The sequence below is a fragment of the Armigeres subalbatus genome, chromosome 2 (genome assembly GCF_024139115.2).
Source record: "Armigeres subalbatus isolate Guangzhou_Male chromosome 2, GZ_Asu_2, whole genome shotgun sequence".
Lineage (NCBI taxonomy): Eukaryota > Metazoa > Arthropoda > Insecta > Diptera > Culicidae > Armigeres > Armigeres subalbatus.
In genome coordinates, this window is record NC_085140.1 from 453,259,921 (window position 1) to 453,284,195 (window position 24,275).

At 41.0% G+C, this 24,275-nt stretch overlaps 3 protein-coding genes across 3 annotated transcripts in view; all 3 read left to right on the plus strand.

The window, feature by feature from the left end:
• Positions 1–24,275, plus strand: part of LOC134213783 (uncharacterized) — a 255,073-nt gene that overhangs the window by 157,330 nt on the left and 73,468 nt on the right.
• On the plus strand, positions 548–13,404 carry LOC134210467 (uncharacterized protein DDB_G0283357-like). The gene is made up of 4 exons (XM_062686515.1): positions 548–590; positions 12,221–12,272; positions 12,330–12,495; positions 12,541–13,404. Exons 1-4 carry the CDS (start codon positions 548–550, stop codon positions 13,402–13,404), a joined length of 1,125 nt encoding a protein of 374 aa, XP_062542499.1.
• Positions 13,404–22,309, plus strand: LOC134210468 (uncharacterized). Its single transcript, XM_062686516.1, has 2 exons — positions 13,404–14,256; positions 14,298–22,309. Exons 1-2 carry the CDS (start codon positions 13,404–13,406, stop codon positions 19,187–19,189), a joined length of 5,745 nt encoding a protein of 1,914 aa, XP_062542500.1. The 3' UTR covers positions 19,190–22,309.

Sequence of the window (24,275 nt, forward strand, 5' to 3'; positions counted from 1 at the left end):
TATAAATTGCAAATTTTGAAATTTGCGACCAATATATAGTTTTCAAAGTTTTATGGATCAAAAATATTATTTATGAATCTTCTCGAACTTGAGCCATGGATTTTATAAAGGTTTATGGAAATACCCTAGATGTCATTTATGGATCGTTTTCCATACTGAACGGCAAAGTAAGGCCGCCCATATTATCTCTTCACAAATTTGATAAAAGGCCTTTACCGAAGGAGTCCGACTTTATCAATGCACTTCACTGTGCTGCTTTATATTTCGAAGACAGTAAGCTGCGAACTCATTATCATTTCTAGTAATGTTGTTGTAACGCTGGAATAAATTTGTTTTGACATGCATCACGACAGTAAAAGTCCTTCCTAATATGTCTCTGTTCGCCCAAGTATTCCAGACAATGTGACCATAACAGCTTGTTTGCGTGCTATGTGCCATTGCAGCCAGCCCCATTTCAATCCATTAGAGATTGGAGCGATTAGATACCCGCCGCCGAGCTTCACAAAGAAGAAAAACCTTCAATTTCATTGGATGTAACAAACCGCCAATGAACGGAGAGAATCCATCCGACTTGGTGGGTCCGCTAAATGGTGAGTGACACCAGTTTGTGCCCATGTCTATACTTCCGCTCTGTGGCAGTCAGCGCCCTGAATGCGGACGGCAATTTCTGCCAAAAAAATACCACTGCGCGCGACGGTTCAGTCATCGTGCCCCTCACCACCGCATGTATTGAATTATTGACACTACTGGCCGATACCCACATGGAGTGGACATGGATCGAGGCTACTCTCACTCATTCGATTACTGGGTGGTGTCTGAGCGAGCGTCTGGTTCTACATCATCCATTCTGATTGCTGATGCCTTCAATTGTCCACGGAGAACGCATTATGGAAAATTGAAAGTTTTCAGTAAATACGTAACTGAAACGGCTACATCGACATTTTTTTCATTTTGTTTAATAAATTTTGTTTCCTTCATCCAAAACAGAGAATGTATAACAAAATTATTTCACATATTTTTATTTGTTTTTTTTTTTTTTTTTTTTTTTTTTTTTTTAACTAATTTTATTTGCTAATTATCTAATACATGCATTCATCTCTTAGACTAGGTGTTCCGTGTTTTCTTAACACTATCATCCTTATTTGCTATGTTACAGTTTTAGTTATTATTAATACATTTCAATTGTCTCTGGCCTCTGGTTGAATTGAACCATGTAGGAATTACAATGTTTTCAAATTAAACTAAACTTAACCTATTTTATACTAAGGGTACAAAGAGTTAATCATTGCAATAGAAGATTGCAACGGTTTTTGTCTAAAATTGGAAATTTTTTTTTTGGACATTTGTTGCAATGTCTCAATATTAGAAATTCTATGAAGTTCATTGGTACTATACCACGGAGGCAACTTCAGAATCATTTTCAAAATTTTATTTTGAATCCTCTGGAGTGCCTTCTTTCTGGTATTGCAGCAACTAGCCCATATTGGCACAGCATACAACATGGCAGGTCTAAAAATTTGTTTTGTAAATCAAAGTTTGTTCTTAAGACAAAGTTTTGATTTTCTGTTTATAAGTGGATATAGGCACTTAATATATTTGTTACATTTGGCTTGAAGGCCTTCAATGTGATTTTTAAAAGTTAATTTTTGATCTAGCAGAAGTCCTAAATATTTAGCTTCGCTAGACCAATTAATTGGAACCCCATTCATAGTGACAATATGTCTGCTAGAAGGTTTCAAATAAGAAGCTCTCGGCTTATGTGGGAAAATTATAAGCTGAGTTTTGGAAGCATTCGGGAAATTTTCCATTTTTGCAAGTAAGTGGAGAAAATATCCAAACTTTTTTGCAATCTACTACAAATGACACGAAGGCTTCGCCCTTTGGCTGAAAGGCCCGTGTCATCTGCAAACAAAGATTTTTGACACCCTGGTGGTAAATCAGGTAAGTCAGAAGTAAAAATGTTATACAATATGGGCCCCAGTATGCTGCCTTGGGGGACACCAGCCCTTACAGGTAATCTATCAGATTTAGTATTCTGATAGTTTACCTGCAGCGAGCGATCTGATAAATAATTTTGGATCAGTTTAATGATGTACAGAGGAAAATTAAAATTCATCAATTTTACAATCAAACCTTCATGCCAAACACTGTCAAATGCTTTCTCTATATCAAGAAGAGCAACTCCAGTCGAATATCCTTCAGATTTGTTGAGCCGAATTAAGTTCGTAACTCTTAATAACTGATGAGTGGTTGAATGCCCATGGCGAAAACCAAATTGCTCATCAGCAAAAATAGAATTGTCATTAATATGAACCATCGTTCTATTTAAAATAATCTTTTCAAACAGTTTGCTTATTGAAGAAAGCAAACTGATTGGGCGATAACTAGAAGCCTCAGCTGGATTTTTGTCCGGCTTCAAAATAGGAACAACTTTGGCGTTTCTCCATTTATCTGGGAAGTATGCCAATTGGAAACATTTGTTAAATATATTAACCAAAACGGATAAAGAGCTCTCAGGAAGTTTTTTGATAAGTATGTAGAAAATACCATCATCACCCGGGGCTTTCATATTTTTAAATTTTCTAGTAATAGATCTCACTTCATCCAAATTGGTTGAGAATGTCTTGATTGAGAATGTCTTCGAAGCTCCGTGTAACCTGATCCTCAATTGGACTAGTGAGACCTAGACTAAAATTATGGGCACTCTCGAACTGCTGAGCAAGTTTTTGAGCCTTTTCGCCATTTGTTAATAAAAATTTATTTCCCTCTTTAAGCGCTGGAATTGGCTTTTGAGGTTTTTTAAGAATTTTTGTTAATTTCCAAAAGGGTTTCGAACTGGGATCCAACTTCGAGACATTATTCTCAAAGTTGGTATTTCTCAGAATAGCGAAACGTTTTTAATTTCATTTTGAAAATCTCGCCAAATAACTTTCAACGCGGGATCGCGAGTTCTTTGGTATTGCCTTCTTCTCACATTTTTAAGACGGATCAGTAGCTGAAGATCGTCGTCAATAATAATGGAGTTGAATTTAACTTCACATTTCGGAATTGCAATGCCTCTGGCTTCGACAATTAAATTTGTCAAAGATACGAGAGCATTATCAATATCACTTTTGGTATCGAGAGGAATATCAACATCAAAATTCCTATCGATATACGTTTCTATAAATCCCAATCAGCTCTATGATAATTAAAAGTAGAGCTGATTGGATTATAAATGGCTTCTTGTGAGATTTCAAATGTCACAGGAGGGTGCTCAGAGTCAAAGTCAGCATGAGTCAACAATTGCAACCCGTTAAACCTAAATCAATTGTAGAAGGATTTCGACTGGAAGAAAAACAAGTTGGTCCATTGGGATATTGAATAGTATAATATCCCGCAGAACAATCTTCAAATAAAATTTTACCATTGGAATTGCTTTGAGCATTATTCCATGAACGGTGTTTGGCATTGAAGTCACCAATTACGAAGAATTTTGATTTGTTGCGAGTCAGAATTTGAAGATCAGCTTTCAACAAATTCTTTTGCTGCCCATTGCATTGAAAAGGCAAGTAGGCTGCAATGAAGGAAAATTGTCCAAAATTTGTTTCAACAGAAACTCCCAAGGTTTCAAAAACTTTGGTTTCAAACGAAGAAAATAATTTATGTTTGATACGTCTATTAATGACAATGGCGACCCCACCACAGGCGCTGTCAAGACGATCATTTCTGTAGATAAAATAGTTTGGATCTCTTTTAATGGAGAGTCCTGGTTTTAAATACGTTTCAGTTATAATGGCAATATGCACATTATGAACTGAAAAGAAAGTTGAATAATTCATCTTCCTTACCCTTTAGAGAGCGGGCATTCCAATTTAGAACTTTCACACAATTATTTAGATCCATTGAAACGGAGTCCGATAACAATTTTTTGTGTGTACTTTATACCAACCTGAACAGCTTCTGGTATGGTATTTGCTTTGAACATTGCATCAATCATGTGATGCAATTGTTCAGTTAGAAAATCAAAATTGGAAGCAGTCATGCTACCTGAATCGGCAACATGACCATTATTTTCCGTTGGGACATGGGTATAAACCTCATTTTGAGAAGAGAAATTTTGTCTACCAGCAGCGATGTTTACATACGTAGGTACATTGGAAAAATTGGAATTTACTGAAGTGCTTGCTACCCGTTGACGAGCGGCAAAATTTGTTTGTGAATTGTGGTGGGTATGAATTGCTCGACCGGTAACCGGTTTCGAAATTTGAGCGTTTGAAAAATTTCTACCCGTCGAATCTGGGATCCGATTGGAATTTCCCGTCATCAATTTTGCACGGGAATTCAAAACTTTTTTGCGCGAAGGGCATTCCCAGAAATTGGATTTATGATTGCCCCCACAGTTTGCGCACTTAAATTTATTGGAATCTTCTCTCACAGGACAGGCGTCCTTGGCGTGAGAGGTTCCACCACAAATCATGCATTTAGCATCCATGTGACAATGTTTGGTTCCATGACCCCACTTTTGGCACTTACGGCACTGGGTAGGGTTTTGGAAGTTTCCCCCAGGCCTGCGGAAATGTTCCCATGTAACACGGACATGAGACATAATACAGGCCTTTTCCAAACTTTCATATTATTTAGTTCACTTTTGTTAAAATGAACTAAATAAAATTCTTGAGAAATGCCCCTCTGGGAAGTTCCAGAATGGGATTTCTTTTCATCTTAATTACTTGGACTGGTGTAAATCCAAGTAATTGAGAAATTTCAATTTAATCTCATCCAGTGATTTGTCATCACTGGGGAGACCTTTCAAGACGACTTTGAACAATCGCTCAGTTTTGTCGTCGTATGTGAAGAATTTATGGCGCTTCTCAGTTAAATAGTGAAGAAGACGTTTGCGATCGTCAAAGGATCCCGGCAAAACGCGGCAGTCACCTTCCTAGCAATCTGAAATGAAACCTTGATCCCCTGAAGGTTACTCAAAATCTCATTCAGGAAGCCAGAAAACTCGGCAACAGATACCACAATTGGCGGAATCCTTTGCTTTTTTCGCATGAATCGAATCACCTGGGCTAGAGGTAGATTCGATTTGCTCAATTCATCATTAATCAAATCGAACTGATTGCTCAGTTCGATTGGAGAAGAATTATTTCCGATATTAGAGTTAGAAGGAATATCTGAATTCTCCAGCTTCCTTCTATTTTTCCGCGCTTGGGCAGGACGGTCTTGAAACCTTGTTTCTTTGAAGGAAGTGGAGAATTCAGAGACTCCCTTCCTCTTGTTTTTGTTAATACTCATTGCTGAGCGTGGAGACGTGACCTTCTAAGAGGTTTTTTCCCAGAACGGTGTCCCTGCAGGATTACCACCGCTTGTCGGAATTTTACTTCCGCAAACGGGTCCAACGTAAAACGAAGGCACGGGTCCTTGCAAAGATCGTAACGGGATCAGTGGGTACAAATAGCGCTAAGAAGCACCGTTGAAATTAAAATAGCTTCGGGTAGTATTAAAAACTTCCTTCCGCAAAGAGAGAAAGAACCGCACAGCACGAAAGCACGATGCGGTCTGATTTTTTTTATTTGTAATTTGGATATAATTTTGTTATGACTAACTTGCCGAGAAGGGACTGTGACTTACAGTATGGAGAAGTTCAATGCCTAACCATGCTTCTCCCTAATTGCATTCTATTTGTTACCGTCTTGTGTAATTGGGAAAGCACATAAAAATTAACAGTAGCTACACACTAAACAATATCAATACACATAGTTCTTTTTTTTTACACGGGTGGGTTTTAGTTGACTACGACCTTTAGCGAAAATGAAATTGTGAGTTAACCCCATGAAAAAAAAAATCAAAGAAAAATCAGGTGGTATTTAAAAAGCTGTGAAAAATCAGGTTAACCGGGAAATTAAAGAATACCAACCGTGTAAAAAAAAAAAAAAAATATATATTGGGTGTAATACAATGCAAATCATGTGTAAATGATGTATTGCTTTAAGGTCACTCCTGACGGAATCCAAGTTTCAAAATGCTCGCGTTTTCGTGAGCACACCACTCGATACAGAGGCGTCGCACATCTGTCATTTTTGTTGACTAAGCTTTGCTGCGTCGCAGCATGCGTGAAATATTAAAAATGACAATTGTGCGTTGCTTCCGTATCGAGCGGTGTGCCCCCGAAAACGCGAGCACTTTGAAACTTGGATTCCATCAGGAGTGACCTTAACAAAGAGCGAGAGCGGCATGAAACCGAACCAAAGATGAAAATTTTATTGTGTTTTGCTAAAGCTCAAATATGCATAGCTTTACCATTTTTTCAATGGCATTTCCAAAAGTGACGGAGTAGAACCACAAATAAAGAAAGCAACACTTTTCTCGACAGGCGCGAATCAGCCCCATGTCCCCAAACCTATACCGTGCATAGATGGACGTCGTGGTGACATTTGTTTGTGTGCATTGCGAACGTTCAAGTGAAGCGAAAAAACTTATCGGTGTACAATGGAATAAAAATGAGAGTTTGACTGTTCGAGCGTTCCACGATGACAGTCGATTGGGTAAATGCAGTAAATGATGGACGATGTCGTGGTCGTCGCCGTTACAGGTTGCTTAAAATATTGGAGGCACGTGCTCGTGAAATGGGACAATGATAAAAAAATGAATGGCAATGAAAAATATGTTGATAGTAGAAACAGAAATAGTATTGTTTTAATTTGTTGAGATTTTTATGCAGTGAGCGAATTTGTTGGTAAAAATGCTCATTCTCATTGCATTTTCTCGCATTACTCGTTTTTCGACTATGTATGATTACTTTTGAGAAAAGTGTCCCCTAGAATCGGACATTATTACATCATGTTTAAATATGACCAAATTTCTATTACATGATAAGTAGTGACATCATTTAGAAAAGTAGCATTGTTATTTTTTTTGAGTTTTAGGGGAACTGTCCCGATCAATATATTTTCATAGATTTCGGATACCTTTGTTCGATTTTAATATTAATGCTTCAAACATTCTCAGATAAACTTAAACGCCAAAATTTTAAGCATAGAAGCACAGAAGCTCAACGCATCCCGCAAATGCTTCGTGCCGCGAGCCGAAATGTGCCGGGATAAAGATGGGAGCATTTTGACGGACGAACGTGTGTTGATGGAAAGGTGAAAGCAGCACTACGAGGAATATTTGAATGGCGCTGAGAGTACAGGCAGTGAAAGTCAAGGCAGCGGAGGAGATGACTACGTCAGTTCAGCGGACGATGGAAGCCAACCAGCCCCCACCTTGAGGGAAGTTAAGGATGCCATTCAACAGCTAAAGACCAATAAAGCAGCTGGTAAGGATGGTATCGGAGCTGAGCTTATCAAGATGGCACCAGGAAAAGTTGGCCACTTGCCTGCACAAACTGATAGTCAGAATCTGGGAAACCGAACAGCTACCGGAGGAGTGGAAGAAAGGGGTTATATGCCCCATCTACAAGAAAGGCGACAAGCTGGAGTGTGGGAATTTTCGAGCGATCACCATCCTTAATGCCGCCTACAAAGTGATATCCCAGATCATCTTACGTCGTCTGTCACCATTAGTGAATGAGTTCGTGGGAAGTTATCAAGCCGGCTTCGTTGACGGCCGCTCGACAACGGACCAGATCTTTACTGTACGGCAAATCCTTCAAAAATGCCGTGAATACCAGGTCCCAACGCACCATCTGTTCGTTGATTTAAAGGCGGCATACGACAGTGTAGACCGCGTAGAGCTATGGAAAAAAATGGACGAGAACAGCTTCCCTGAGAAGCTTACCAGACTGATCAAAGCAACGGTGGATGGTGTGCAAAACTGTGTGAAGATTTCGGGCGAACACTCCAGTTCGTTCGAACCGCGCCGGGGACTAAGACAAGGTCACTGTTGTTCAACATTGCGCTAGAAGGTGTCATGCGGAGAGCCGGGTGTAACAGCCGGGGTACGATTTTCAACAGATCCAATCAGTTTATTTGTTTCGCGGATGACATGGACATTGTCGGCCGAACATTTTCAAAGGTGGCAGAACTGTACACCCGCCTGAAACGTGAAGCAACAAAAGTTGGACTGGTGGCGAATGCGTCAAAGACATGCTTGTGGGCGGAACCGAGCGCGACAGGGCCCGCCTGGGAAGCAGTGTTACGATAGACGGGGATGCCTTCGAGGTGGTCGAGGAATTCGTCTACCTCGGATCCTTGCTAACGGCTGACAACAACGTTAGTCGTGAAATACGAAGGCGCATCATCTGTGGAAGTCGGGCCTACCACGGGCTCCAGAAGAAACAACGGTCGAAAAAGATTCGCCACCGCACCAAATGTGTCATGTACAAGACGCTAATAAGACCGGTTGTCCTCTACGGACATGAAACATAGACAATGCTCGAGGAGGACTTGCAAGCACTCAGAGTATTCGAGAGACGGGTGCTTAGGACCATCTTTGGCGGTGTGCAAGAAGACGGTGTGTGGCGGCGAAGAATGAACCATGAGCTCGCCCAACTCTACGGCGAACCCAGTATCCAAAGATAGCTAAAGCCGGAAGGGTACGATGGGCAGGACATGTTGCAAGAATGCCCGACAGCAACCCTGCAAAAATGGTGTTCGCTTCTGATCCGGCAGGTACGAGACGGCGTGGAGCGCAGCGAGCGAGATGGGCAGACCAGATGCAAAACGACTTGGCGAGCGAGGATGGAGAGATGCGGCCGAACCGTGTATTGTGGCGTCAAAATGTTGATTCAATGTTATCTGTTTAGATGTAGACTAAATAAATGCATTAAATGCATTGCAGTAAGGGGGCCCTCCTTAGCCGTGCGGTAAGACGCGCAGTTACAAAGCAAGACCATGCTGAGGGTGGCTGGGTTCGATTCCCGATGCCGGTCTAGGCAATTTTCGGATTGGAAATTGTCTCGACTTCCCTGGGCATAAAAGTATCATCGTGCTAGCCTCATGATATACGAATGCAGAAATGGTAACCTGGCTAAGAAACCTCGCAGTTAATAACTGTGGAAGTGCTTAATGAACACTAAGCTGCGAGGCGGCTCTGTCCCAGTGTGGGGATGTAATGCCAATAAGAAGAAGAAGAAGAAGCATTGCAGTAATTTTGAAAAAAAAAAATTTTTTCAATTTTGATATTTTTTTTTCAAGGGGATACCCTTGGGAAAACTGGGGAAAAAAATAATGTTTTTCTAATAACTCCGTAACGCAATGGGCGATTGGCCCAATTTTCATTAGCGAAAAATAAGGAAGGATTCCGCGTCGAATGCAGCCTGTTGCAAGCAAATAAATATCGGATAAAGCTAAGTTCAAAAAAGAGTGCCTCACATTTTTTTTTGCACACGCACACACACATATATACATACATACATACATACACACATACAGACATCACCTCAATTCGTCGAGCTGAGTCGATTTTTATATAACACTATGGGTCTCCGACCCTTCTATCAAAAGTTCGGTTTTGGAGTGATCCTATAGCCTTTACGTATACTTAGTATACGCGAAAGGCAAAAAAAATACAATGTTCTGAAAACTCATATGTCAATATGTTCATATGTGGCAGATATTGATTTGAAAAATTTATTGGAGGTAACCAATTTCCCTTCGATGGGACTCGAACCCACGGCCCTCAGTACGTCGAGTCCCATCGAAGGGAAAGTGGTTACCTCCAATACATTTTTCAAATCAATATCTTCCACATAATGTACATATTCACATATGAGTTTTTTCAGAACATTGTAAATTAATGTCCAAGTCGGGTGGTTTGATCCCCGGAATATAGGTAATTAACTTTGATTGAAATAAAATGATCCGTTCGGACACATAGCCTACTTGTAATTGTACCTGATTTCGGGTAGTTATGGTTGACTCATTCGAAAAATATTTCAATTTGATGACGCTATTTCATACATCATTACACCCAAAAAACAAATCTTACAATTACTGTATAAAATCTGGGCAAAAAAAAGTTCCCGAATTCGTGAACCAGCAAAAGTTCACCGTGATTTAATTCATGGATTCGGGAACACCAGTCACGTTTTCTAGAACGTTCCAGAAAACGTGATTGTTGCTCCCGAATCCGGGAGCTTCTTCTTCTTCTTCTTCTTATTGGAATTACATTCCCCACTGGGACATTTCCGCCTCGCTGCGTAGTTTTCATTCAGCACTTCCATAGTTATTAACCTCGAGGTTTGTAAGCTAAGTTACTATCTTTGCATTCGTATATCATGAGGCTAATACGGTGATACTTTTATGCCCAGGGAAGTCGAGACAATTTCCAAACCGAAATTGCCTAGACCGGCACCGGGAGTCGAACCAAGCCACCCTCAGCATGATTTTGCTTTGTAGCCGCGTATCTCACCGCTAGGCTAAGGAGGGCCCCGCGGTTGTTGTTCCCGAAAAATCCCGCAAAACTTGTTAGTTCACGAATTCATAAACGCTTTTTATTGCGTGTACAATTCTGTAAGGTTTTTAATACCGTGGACCCCCGGTAACATGACCGTTTTTAATCTGAATTTAATTTGAACCTGGTTCGTTTGAACATCGTTTCAATTAAAAATGGTTCAAACGTCATTCATGGAATCGAGAAAAATAAAATGGAACATCGTGAAACAGAACGCAGAATCAAAATAAACCGAGAAAAAGAGCAATCAGAAACCAGTTTTTCTTATGCAAATAAAGTATCCAGAAGTTCAACTTAAAAAAATAACCGTTAATTTGAATCAGATACCGTTCAAATTATCGGGGGTCCACGATACATGAAATGAAAGCTTTTTATACAGTTACAGTATTAAAATAATACAAAATTGTAAGTTTTCAATACAATTATTATTGTTTTAAAAATCTAGAGATGAGCCAGCCTAGGGCTGAAAATCTCTTTAACAAAGATAAAAAAAAAATTGTTTTAAAATCCACCGCAATTGTATATGTAAAAATTTTATACAATTTCTGTAAGGTTCTTTTGCAGAACTGTATTAAAATCTGCCATACGCGCGCTGGTTGAGTGTAGGATGATTTTGACTGTACAACATGATGTTTTTCTTTTCATTATGCGAGGTTTCAGGAGATGGACTTCAAAGATTTCCAGGTGGATAGATTTACGTTGCAGTTTAATTCAAAAATCGAAGATATATAAACATGATGATTGAACAGAAAATGATTCTAGGAATGTTTAAACTATTCAAAGTATTATTTTCATAATTGAGCTCCGCGTTATTGGTGACAAGCACACGGAACTTGCGTACGAATTTCGTACGATCTTTCAAAATGGAATTGGTCCTTAACGCAAACCGAAGAGAAACACATCTCTTGTGGACAAACAACACAGTCATCGAATTGAACAATTTATTGTGCATAAACATGATTTGGCAGACGTAGGTAATTGAGTAAAAACCCATATTTTCTTTACAATTACAAAACATGTTGAATTCCTGGTACTAAATGCTACCGCTATATAATTTTGTTATGCATAGTAAGAGCCATCTTGCTCTGCATTACGTAAAATTTGCAAAATAATCCAAAACTAATGAATGAAAACTGCAATACCTACTTTACTTTTGATAATAAAAGGGGATTTTTACGATGACTAAATTCGTCAAAACTCTACATTTTCAGAGTAACATAAGTAGGTCACTTGCCACAGTCACATAATTTTCCTAATTCAAATTGGACAACCGCTTCGAAACTCGAACAACTTTGAACAACACATAAGCAATTCAAACGAATATAAACGAAACTATGGGGTAATCAATATCGAAATCCCAAGCCGCGATAACAACTCAACCTTTTCCCTGAAGTCCCCCCTTTAATGGTACAATTTTCCCATCCCACGTTAATACTGTTTCCGCTGGGAAAGCCGGGCGCAGGACATTCCATTATATTGCACCGCACCAGCCAGTCTGTGTCCCAACCGGAAATCCTCACGCGATATTGTCCATGTCATCATCACCGTCTATCACCACCAATCGTACATGTACCACGCTGAGCTGAACGAACCAAACTGAACTGGAAACATGGCACGACACGAAACACATATGCTCCCTCCATCATAGATAATGGCTTGCCTTGAATAATTCATCATAATTGATTCGACATATATTTTGAATAATTACGGCAACTGGCGATGGCTTTCGCTTTTTCCCGCCTATTGGTCATTAGTTATATCGCCAGGGCGGCGTCAACGGAATCGTTCAACTTTCGCCCGGAACTGACCTTGTCCTATCTCTTTCTCTATTCCGTTTCAGAACCGCCAACCACGATCGATGAATTGACACACTGCACTTTGGGAAGCCCTCGGTGAGCCACAGTTTCCGCGATGGAACATCATGGGTTGTTTACGGATATATCGAACAGTTTCCCCGGCAGTGGAGTCCTACCGAATACCAATGTGAAGTATCATCACCACCTGCCGCAGATCCCGCCCCAGCCACCGCCACCACCGCAAGCCCCACCACCAAGTAACGGACAGGGTGGTAATCCTCAGTTGTACCTCCCCCATCACCAACAACAGCAACAACCAGTAGTTGGCTACGGTCAACAGCAACAACAACAACAACAACAACAGCAGCAGCAACAACAATCGCTTCATCAACCACAGCAGGCGCAGGGCCAGCATGTCGAGTCGGGTTCAATAGGCAGTGGACTGTATCATGACACTGCCGGACTGTTCGATGCGACCAGCGCCCTCTGTACAAATAATAGCAGTAGTAACTATAGCAACATTAACAACAACGGTAATAACGTTAACAACAGCAAGACCATTGAATTCACTTCGCGAAAGTTTGAAACCAATACAGGCGATAGTATAACGTACAATATCAATAATATTAACACTAACATTGTCAATAACATAAGTGGGGGGAGTTTAGGAGCGAACGGTGTGCAAGGGTTGAACCCGACGCAGGCCGCCATCACAGGTGGGTCGGACCTGATCGGGAATACCCAATTTTCGTCCACCGGGGGTAACGCACAGATCTCGTTCAACAAGGAAGGTGAAACTAATCCAACGATCATCAACATTAGCAATAACAACCACAATATCATGGCGCCACCCTATCCATACCCCTATCAGGCAAAGATCTCCGGAATGGGTGCGTTGAATGATTTGAATACCAAGTTTGGAGCAAACCACGGATGGGCGGGTAACGGTTCGTCGCATAGTGCAACAAATGAGTTTGCTCACGAAAATAGTGTGATCAGTAACTTCGAGGCTAAAAATCCAACCAAATACCACACGAGTCGAAGTAGCTATCGATACCAGCCGGATTATGTGCAACCGAGTCAACAGCAGCAACCAACAACGGCTCACTATCAACACAATTACGGTTTGTATAACCCAGAGGGAACACAAGCCACTCAATCCAGCAACCGAACGGCCACCATGGATACGAACCTTACCCACACATCGTACGTAACAAGTACCCGGTGATGGATGAAGTGAATCGCTATGGACGCAGCCATCAGGTTCACTCTGCGAGCCATTCGCAGAACCACCATGATCTCATATACAACGAACGATCTCGATATTCTACTAACTTCCCCAGCGGCTTCATACCACCTGTTGGAGCATATTATCCAACGGCTCAACCAACTAATAAAGCTGTTTTAAACCCTAGCGTCGACTACTTCAACAGCAACTACATTAAACAAGTCCCTCCATTAAATGCCCATCAAGCCAGCCACTACATTCCAAGTAGATCTGCTTACTCTCATCAAAGTACCACCATACCCGGATACCATCACCACCAGAATTATCCCCACAATCATACTCCCCAATACGAAGATCCCTATCGACATAGATCCCGACATCACACAATTCAACATCACTACAGCGATGGTCATCACGGCCAACAAAGCTATCCCAATTATCCAGTTCCTGGTGCCAACCTCGCCTATTCTCACAATCAAAAGCTTTCCTTCAGTAAATCTATGAACGATTTCTACACCCCGAATGTTCAAAATGCAAACCCAACACACCACTATCCCAATCCTTTACCAAATCCAACAACCCCTACCGTACATCACGCACCCCATTTCGGTATCAAATATACCTCCCAAACGATCGTCCCACCGATGACGCAGCAAAAACCTTTGAACCATCATGTTCCAACAACCCAATCCTCGCAAAAAACCGCAAACAATTGCTACTATGATACCCCAAATCCTGTCATAGACATGAACCACCCCTTAGTCGATCTGGAAGAGCAGATAAACAGCGTAAAGATCCTCAAGAGCAGTCGCGATAACACTAGTTACGACAACAACAGCCTAAACTACGACTGTCAGCAAAAGTATCTCATGAACCGCTATCTTTATTCCAAGACCGGATCGTCATCTTCTACCCCATCGTCCACCGATGGCTATGTTCTAATGGGCCTCACATTAGCCACACGCACTCCACCAACCTGACCAACTACGGTTACTCCACTATGGATGAGTTTGTCATGGGATCGCGCAATTTTGCGCTTGATGAAAACCTCAAAGACAAGAACCTGCGCGACTATCTCAGCAGCTGGAACGAGACCGAAGAAGAGGACACATCCGCTGGTGTGGCTTCTAACGCTGAAAAGAAGGAGTCCAACAATAATCAATCGGCGCACGAAAACTTTGAATCTTGTAAATACCTGCAACAGGCTTTGGACGAACAACTTCCGCCGTTGCACAGCGGAGTAATTGTGGCGAATGTCCAGAACGGAACCGGTAACCTTCCGGACATTCTAATCGACCTTGAAAAGACCAAAGACGACAATCCCAAAGTTGGACAAGAAACGACTGAAGTAGGCGAGAAGCTGTACATATTGGAAACGTACGACGTGCCCCACTCGGAGCTGAACAAATATAAACACCTCAGCGTAATCAACGAGCTGCCGAAAAATGTTGTTCCAATCCACGACAGTGCAGATTCACTGAAATTCCTGGAGGAAATCGAGTCCAACCGGGACAAGTACTACGAAACTGAGCTGGAATCGGAAGTCGTCTACGACGAAAGGAAGAAAGACGAAGAGAAGAAGGCTGAACAGTCCATGCCGACGATCGTTCTCGATGACGATGAACCGGAAGAAGTGGACGAAGACATCACTGAAAATGTGGTTAAGGAGAAAACAAAAGTGGAAGAGCAACCACCAGTAGATCAGGTTGATCAAATTGTGGAAAACAAAATTGAAGCCGTACCGGAAGCGACAGTTGAACCGGAGAAGAAAACCGATGACGACAGCTTCAAAGTGCCACACTACATTCCCAAGTACCGCAAAAGGCGTTACCAGTTCGATAGTTACGACTATCCACGCTTTCCCAAGCGAGCTCGCCGTTCGAGCATTGAAGATTTCTTGCACTGTGAGGTGAAGCTGCCGAAACCGAAGCCGCCGGTTAGGTTTAACCCGACACAGTTGTTCAGCATCTGTGTGGCGACACTGAACTCGCGCGAGTACAGGCGCTACGCAAAGGCGGATTTAGCCAGACGGCAAGAGCTGGCGAAAAGAAGTTCAATTGAGGGTGTTGAAGAGCAGACGGTTAAGGGTGATGAACAATTGCAATCAGTTACAGCAGAAAAGAGTGAAGTGCGACGGATAGAGCAGACTGAAGCGTTGGCGAAGAAAAGCTGGGTTCCAGAAACTACGGAATGTAGAGAAACAACCATGGAGAGTGAGCACGCAGCAACTTCACCGATGGACAGTGATGCAACCATGGAATGTAATGACAACAGTGATGAAGAAGCACACATGGAGCCTCTACCTACAGTGCTACCAATGGAAAGTGATATTTCAGCGAAGAGTGTTGAGACACAATCGATGGATCGTGATATTTCTACGGAATGTCATAACGAAAATGAAGAACCCGTCGAATCTGTTCCGGAATCACTTCCGATGGACAGCGACATTTCTTCAGAATGTCATGATAGCAATGATAAAGAAGAACACATCGAATCTGTCCCAGAAACACCTCAAATGGAAAGCGATATCCCTATGGAATGTCAGGACAACATTCCTGAAGAGGAGCACGATGAAGTACTATCAGGAGCACCATCGATGGAAAGCGATAGTTCTTCGGAACGTAATGACAATAATGCTGAAGAGAAACACGACGAAGCTTTATCCGAAGCGCCTTCGATGGAAAGCGATATTTCTTCGGGATGTCATGACAGCAATGACAAAGAGGCTTCACCAGAAGAATCACCTCAGAAGGAGAGCCATATCTTCGAACAGCACGTAGAAGCTACATCGATGGATTGTGATGAAAGCAATTACCAAGAAAAGGAGCAAGAGAGTTCTCCCAAAAGGACTAGAGAGGAAATTCAACCAGAAGAACCATCATTGGAAAACGAAGTATATGTAGCTGCGGAGATAAAAGATCAAACAAATGAAGAAGCGTCATCGGAAGATCAGTCAGATACATCGGATAGTATGTTTGACACAGCGGAATCACAAGAAGTGAGTCTTGTGGGAGCTCAAATGGAGAATGATGTTGTTGTTCCATTGGATTATTCCATAGAGAAAAATCAACAAGAACTCTCCATTGGAACCCAAGAAATGCCATTTAGCTCACCTGAAAGGGAAACCATGGAGCAAGATAATGATACTGAATCAGTTATAGATCTTTCACAAGTAACATTATCTGAAGTGAAGCATATTGCAACAGAAACAATTGAAGAAGTACTAGCAACTCAAAGTGAGAGTTCAAAAGACGATGAAGTAGAGGAAGTAGCGCAAAACCATGTAAAACAAGAGACAAAGATTTCAACACGTGACTCGGCCATTATATTGGAGGAATCTGATCACGAAGAAGAGAGTCATGAGCGAAGCAGCGAGCCAGATGAGTCCGGTTTTACTGAAGGCAAATCCAACTCAGAATCAGAAAGCGGCGCTCCAATTGAAGTAGAAGACAGTGCAGATGACGCAGACGACGACGTATTTGAGCAAGTATTGGAATCGCAATCTAAATGCGAACGAGTATCTGTGATTGTGGATGATGCGAAGGAAATTGAAATCCAACCGATAGAAGAACCTGTTGTACATAAAACAGTTGAGTCTAATGAAGTAGCAAATGTGGAACAAGAAAAACGAGAATTACTAGAAGAAGAACTATCAGTAGAAGAAAAAGACGAAGCAAGTGTGGAAGAAGAAACAGTAATCGATTTAACACCTGCGCCGGAAGACAATCGAGTGACCGTGATTCAGAAGACAGAATCAATCGAATCGATGGACATGGACCAACCGACCCGATGCTTTAATCCACCTGCGTTGCGAGAACTAACCAATGCGGCTTTCGAATGCTATCGAGTTCTTTACGATTACCAACGAGTTCCTCCCCTGCGGACGCTCTGCTACGAGTACTTACTGGAAAACAACAGCCTTCCGCAACCTCAATCATTACAGAAAATTTGCGAACAATTTATTTGCAACAATCGTCATTTGTTTATCATTGAGGAAGTGCGAAGTGAGCCACCACGATTGCAGGAGCTGTGCCAGAAGGTACTGAACGAAACCAACATCATCATTGATGTGAACGATTTTTGCATCATCGATGATGAGGTCGAACAGGAGAAGGAGACCGAAGGGAGAGTGTTTATCGTTGAAGATGATCATGGATCAATCGAGGATTTGCTCAGAGAAAGTGAGGACATGGGAGGGGATGTCATTGTGCTGTCAGATGATGTGGGCGATGAGCATGAGATATTTTTCGAAGATGCCGGCTGTTCTGAAGAGGTTCAAGTAACGTTGGAAAGCAGCCAATCACTATCTGATAGTGATAATGAGATCTACAGAAAGGTTGAACGTGAAATCGAAAGGATGATGACAACCAGCTCCGATGAGGAGGATGATGCATCGAATCGATGTGACGCAATGGTGATGCAAGAAGAGTTCGACAATGAGTTCTATTCATTCGTTGGTGGAGACGAATGCATTCAATATGAGGAGGTGATACCCGTGAACAAACAAGCCTATAGAAGAGAGAGTTTGATAAATGATCTCCAAAGGAAGTATATGGTTCCAAAAGGAAGGACGTTGACGTGCAGGTTGAAGTTGTTACGTAAATATGTTTATTATCAACGTTTCATTAAAACGAGGGACCATGGAATGCAGTCGAAGCGCAGGTTCTTCTGTCGAAAACTCAACTGTTTGCGGAGGAAGATCGATGCAATGCGACGCAGCGTCAGTGTTAGTGTAATTGATGACGACAGTGATAGCAACAGCAGCACGTTTTCGACTGTGAGTAGTTCAAGCAGTAGCAGCAGCAGAAGTGGTAGAAGTAGTAACAGCAGTTCAGCAAGCTCCGCCAGCGGAAACAGTTCAGAGAGTGAAGAGGAGGAAGCGGCAACGGAGACGGAGACAGTGGAGCAATCCAGTGCCCATGCTTCGGAGGATTCCTCGGCCAGCTCTTCTGTAGGCGAACGCCTAATCGAAACCAATAACAATCAACTAGATTTAAGTACCGTAACCAAACCGGCCAAGATAGAATCTCAGCAGTTTGCCAAAGAAGAAGACAACAGTAGTAATAGCTCTGATAGCAGATCGAGAGGCTTCATTCGACGATCTGTCAATATCTCACCACTAGTAAAAAAGAAAAAACTAAGCTTCGAAGAAAGTTTGCTCAGCATAGAAAAGATGTACAAAAAGACCAGCAGTCCCTCGCAATCAACAAGCAGTCCAAGCCACTCAAATTCCTCATCTCCTGTTCCCGTCAGAGCACGGATCCTTACCAACGCCAACTGTGGCCCGAACGTGGTCGTCAATGTTAACAACAACCGCGAAGCTCCGAGGAAGCTTATCATTCCGTCGTACAAGATCTTCAATCAGGCCCTTGCCATCCCACCACCCGCCGACAATGAAGCGTCAAGAACAAGTCGGCAACCCTTTAGAAGACGGAACAGCAGTGCCGGTAGCAGCTGCAGCAGCAGCAGTAGCAGCACTCGATGCCACCTCGTCAACTGCACCCAACGAAGTAGTGGACTAATTCGGGTAAATTACCCAAACAAGCCTTCGCCTCCAAGGAAATCGTCAGCGAGCAGCTCATCCAGCGTAAACAATGCGGTCACGCGATCGCATGCTATCCCGGCGGGCTTCGATCGACGCATTCCGTTCGTCCGGTTAGAACGTATCGATTACGTCGAAAAGCTAGCGGAAAAGTACCGCCAACAGCAGCGGCATCAGCAGCACCACCAGCAGCAAGAACAGTTTGCGAAACTACGGCAGAGGCGGAAGTCGACCTTTTCGTAAAACCCACCGCCGGGTCGCGTGTTCGCGTGAGTTCCAACGCGTAGAAGGGCGGTTATCAATGGCCATTCGTATGGGATCGGACACAGATGGGCAGTATTGGTTGTTGTGGTTGTGAATTTTTTTTTCTGCCAGCATTTGCGGGGCAGAGGTGGAGACCGTTGCCGAAGGGTGTTTGGAAAAATGTCGTCCGGAATGGTTGGTGCGGAAAATGGATCACTTTTCTGGTTGACCGTGTGCGCAATTGAATGAGCGTGTCGCGTTGGTAAACGACCGTTGAGCCCGATGGTAATTTGCGGATTGCATCCGTTGGTGGGCTGTGGTGAACATGATGATAATGGCCAGACGGTTCAGAGTATGAAATAAAATGGGAGAATGCTTGGTAAGCTTAGTTCAAAATGAAATTTATTATGGTTCATGGTAAGCAAAAAAATGAAAGTCTTAGAAAGATATTCTGCTTTCCGCAACGTCCAATTCAAGGCTATTATTTGCCAAATTTCATCCCTTTAGATGAGCCACAGAAGTTCCTTTAATTTTGGGCACCCCACTTTTCTTCCTTTTTTTATTTGTTTCCATAAGCTCCTAAAAATCACCACAGCCTAATGAATGGGGATTATTTTTGTAGGATAACGTAGCTAAGTCAACGGTATCAATACTACGTGCGATAGCATTGTGAATCACCAGAATATCTGCACGCTCACGCAAATGGATGTACTGAACTAATTTGTAATCGAATTGGTAATTTTTTAGCATAAGCTCGAAGCTATGTTTATAAAACAACAGCAATAAGTCGATAGTTTTTACTATTTCGACTAATCCGGTGAAGATTGATTGACAACTGTGGGTTGACTACAGCTGATTTTTTTTCGACATAACATTCTTCAGAATTGAACATCTGAGGTTGGCTCTTTTCATTATTTCATACTTGTAGGTCTGATTGACTTCAAGTACATATTGGATAAACATCGAAGCATCTGGCCATCATCTCTATGTTTTTGACAATCCGCATAGTAGAGGATCAATGGTTTATGAATTTTTCGCCATCCAATCTCTGGATGTAATTTTCAATGGGTCTTGTGAAAATTGAAACGATTCTTTTTCCTTCGTTTGATACAAATCGCGTACATATATGAAAAAATAATTTTACCAGAACAGAAAAACCACAACGGATTAATTTGAACACATTCTACGGACAATTTAACGATACAAAAGGTTATTTACTTACGAGTGTTGTAGTGTGCAGAACCGCGAATGCTAAAATGCAGCTTTTTGTCTCTCCCTTCGTCTACGATTCCTTCTCAGTGCACTAAAAACTCTCCGCTCAACGCTTATCAGTTTGCTCTCGGTATTCTCATTCTCTCAACTTCTCAAACCACGTGCGTTTCCACGCTCAAAGCGATCCAAGAAGCAGCTGCTCTCCAAATGTAACTACGATTGAGATTACTCCACACGACCACTGGCCATTCCATCGTCGACACATAAACATTGTTAGTCACAAAAAGCCTCGTACTCGTCTGAAATAAGCCCGGAACTCAATATTTTGCGTGAGATGTTCTGAAAAAATTTAATATGAAAATATTATTTTACTCTAGAGTGTTCAATTTTGTTTTTACTTCAAAGTTGATAGAAAACATCAGCTTTGTGTGGCCCAAACTCAATGTTTTAAAAAGCTATACCGTGTGTTGAATTATGTAAAAAGCTTTTGAGAGAGCGCTACGAACTGAAAGTTAAAATTCGAGCACAACAACCAGCATCGTTGATCGTTATTTCCGTGCGTTACCACCGTTACGGCACCTTGGACAACAACCACCATGCCGCATCCAGATATGCGACTTTTATTCATGTTACATTCAATTGTTTGTTACTTTGTTACGTTTCACCAATCGTGATTTCATAAATCATTGTCGAAAATTTGAACTGCTTTTAAATTATTAATAAAATAAACCAATCGCGTTAGATATTTTAAAGTTGCTAAGAATTTAAGTTTCCTGTGGTATGATTTCATAAACATAAATGAATTCTTATCGTTTTGTTTTGGCAGTTCATTAGGCGTTACTTTCCATCTAGTCAATAGAAGAATTCGCTTTTCAAAGCATATAATAGCTAAGGATACAAAAAAGGGGAAAGATTTTCCTTACTAGACAACTGTGGTGTTTTTTTCTGAGTTAGTATTAAGGGATTCACTTCTAGGATTAAGCATGATAATGAAACACACATACACAAATACAATCACAAACCAAGTATGGTAGTACATTCCCCGTTTTAAATCTATTTAGCGAATAAGTTTTTATATGTTATTATGTTTGTACACTCCCAAACCACCAGAATTAGTTTTAACTCACCGATTTTTGTAATCACTTACTATAACTATCGTTGTACTATCGTTTGTTTAAAATGTGTTAAATATATTCTAGAGAAGTATATGGGTAGCATCCTAAAAACCAACCATTCACGATCGGAAGGCTTATTCGGAATTCTTTCTTGTGAAGATGCAAAAACAAGCGAACCAAGTGCGTAAAATCGAATACAACACACTGAATTTTAGTGCCTTGAATGACAAACTTTGGATGAACTAATCACAACAGATACAGAAGTATAGTTAACTTCGGATATTAGTAGAAGAATTCGTAAAAAATAAAACAAACATGAATAAAAGTATTTTGTGTGTACAAGTGCAAGACTAGCTTTTTTACAAAACAGAAATGCAAAAAATAACATAAATTGTCGATATTTACGATATACACATCAAGTTTTACACTAAAAAATTAAACCAGAAAAGTCCTTAATAAATAATATCGCTTGATATCAAAGATTGAAACGTGGTGGCATTTATCGATGGTTTTATTTTAATGAAAACAAGCAAATTTTGGATTGCTGAAATGGATCTACACAGTTGCGACGCAAGTTTATGATTGATATTCAACGGGAAGTCGAACTGGGACACCAACAACGCATCTGTCATTGGATCGGATCAAGAAGCCATAAAAATTAAAAAAAAATACTATTTAAATATTACAGAAAAAAACGAAAAGTAAATATTGTATCTATTTTAATGTCCGTGTAAGACTATTGTTTGCAAAAGACAAAAATGGAAAAAATAAAAAAAGTTTTGTTTTTGAATGTTGGTTGAAAATCTGAGATTTTTTTAATTAAATGATGATAAGGTTAAAAGACTATTATTCTTCCATTTACTTCCACTATTAACTAAACTTAACTTTTTTTCGTCGATAACAAATACTGAAGAAGTTTCCAAGTAGGAAACGAAATACGTATCTGCTTGTTGATACATAAAAAAGTTAATAGTGGAAGTAAATGGAAGAATAATAGTCTTTTAACCTTGTAGCATTTCCCCTAAGACGCTCTAAAATAATTAATCATAAATGATGATGACAATATTCTAAAAATGTTTCGGATATGAAGAAAAAGTTACAAATGTAGGAACTTTTAGAAATCCAATGAACTAAGAAGTTCTTATGCAATTTCAACATTTGTTCCATTCCAGGTCATCCAAGAATTTCCTGGAGTCTACACGCGTAACAAAGGCCTTAAGTTCTACTTGCGTAACTTAAGATCTGTAATTTCTTTCTTAAATGGTTCGTGCCGTTTCTAATTCGCAGAATCAAACTGGATATGCCTTCAGTAACTGTTCCGTTTCAGGTCATCCAAGAACTCCCTGGAGTATAGGCCTTAAGGTCTACCGTTTTGCTTCGAATTGCCGGACGCTTCGAATGCCGGACACTTCAATTGCTATTTGATTTTATTTACCATCTCAACAAGTATTTTTTGGGTTATCAATGCAGGGAACGATTCTTGAACTTGAAACCATTTTAACAAATGTAAGTAATCCGTGATCTGCGGTAAAAACTTGAAAATTAGAGGTAAAAGTTGAAAGCATGTCATAATCAACGGTGAATTTCGTTTTCTTAGAATGCAGCTTAAGACTCAACGTTAGAAAAACTAAGCTCATATTTTTTATATTCCATCATTTGCAAGGGGTATTAGTAATTTATTAACATAGTATGATAGCACTCTTTGTCATGAAGTAGAGAAATTGCTTGGGAATTCATAGCTTTATAATTTTTATTACATTTTCTGTATGTCCGGGCTTCGAGGCAAGTTTTTACAATTGTTTCGATTTCCGGACATGCTGAAATGATGTAAAATAACTGTTTATCAGTTAAGTTAATTGATTCGTAATGAGCAATCATAGTAACAAATTCATTAGATTTGAGTTGCTACACTCCGTAGAATCATACCAAACTCAGAAACTGTTCCGTTTCAGGTCATTCAAGAACTCCCTGGAATAAAGATCTCAAAGTCTATATGCATAACCAAAGGTAATCTCTTTTTGCCTTTCTCATATACTAAGTATACGTAAAGGCTATATGATCGCTCCAAAAACAAACTTTACCGATCGACTCAATTCGACGAATTGAGGTGATGTTTGCGCGCACCCACCCAACAAAATGAAACACAAATGTCTTAACCGATTTACAGATGCCTGCGGTATATAATTCGGGCCTGGTGGCCTCACAACTGGATCTCAAACAACGAGCTCCATCGTCGTTGTCACCAGAGGCCGATAGCAACAGAAATTCGGGATCGGAAGTGGGGCTGGGTCGGCCACATTCTACGTAGGGGCGGAAACGAAATCTGTAAGCAAGCATTAGACTGGAACCCAGCGGGACATCGCAGCAGAGGCAGACCCAGAGGCTCATGGCGGCGAAGCCTCAATAAAGAAATAAAAGAAGTCGACCGAAATCTAACCTGGCAACAGGTTAAAGCGATAGCCGGGCATCGCTCAGGATGGAGATCTTTCAAGTCGGCCCTTTGCACCACCGGAGGTGTACAGGATCCATAAGTAAGTAAGTAAGTAAGACTTACTTGCAACAAGTTGCATTCGACGCAGAATTCCCCATTGTTTCCTATTGAAAATTGGTCAAATCGGACTACGGGCTTTGAAGTTATGACCAAAAAACTATTTTTCATTAAAAAAAAATGCGTGAATAAATGTCACTCATTTTTCAGGCACTTATGAAATCCAGCAAACCACATGCATTCTACAAGGCCCATTCTACAAAATTCAAAC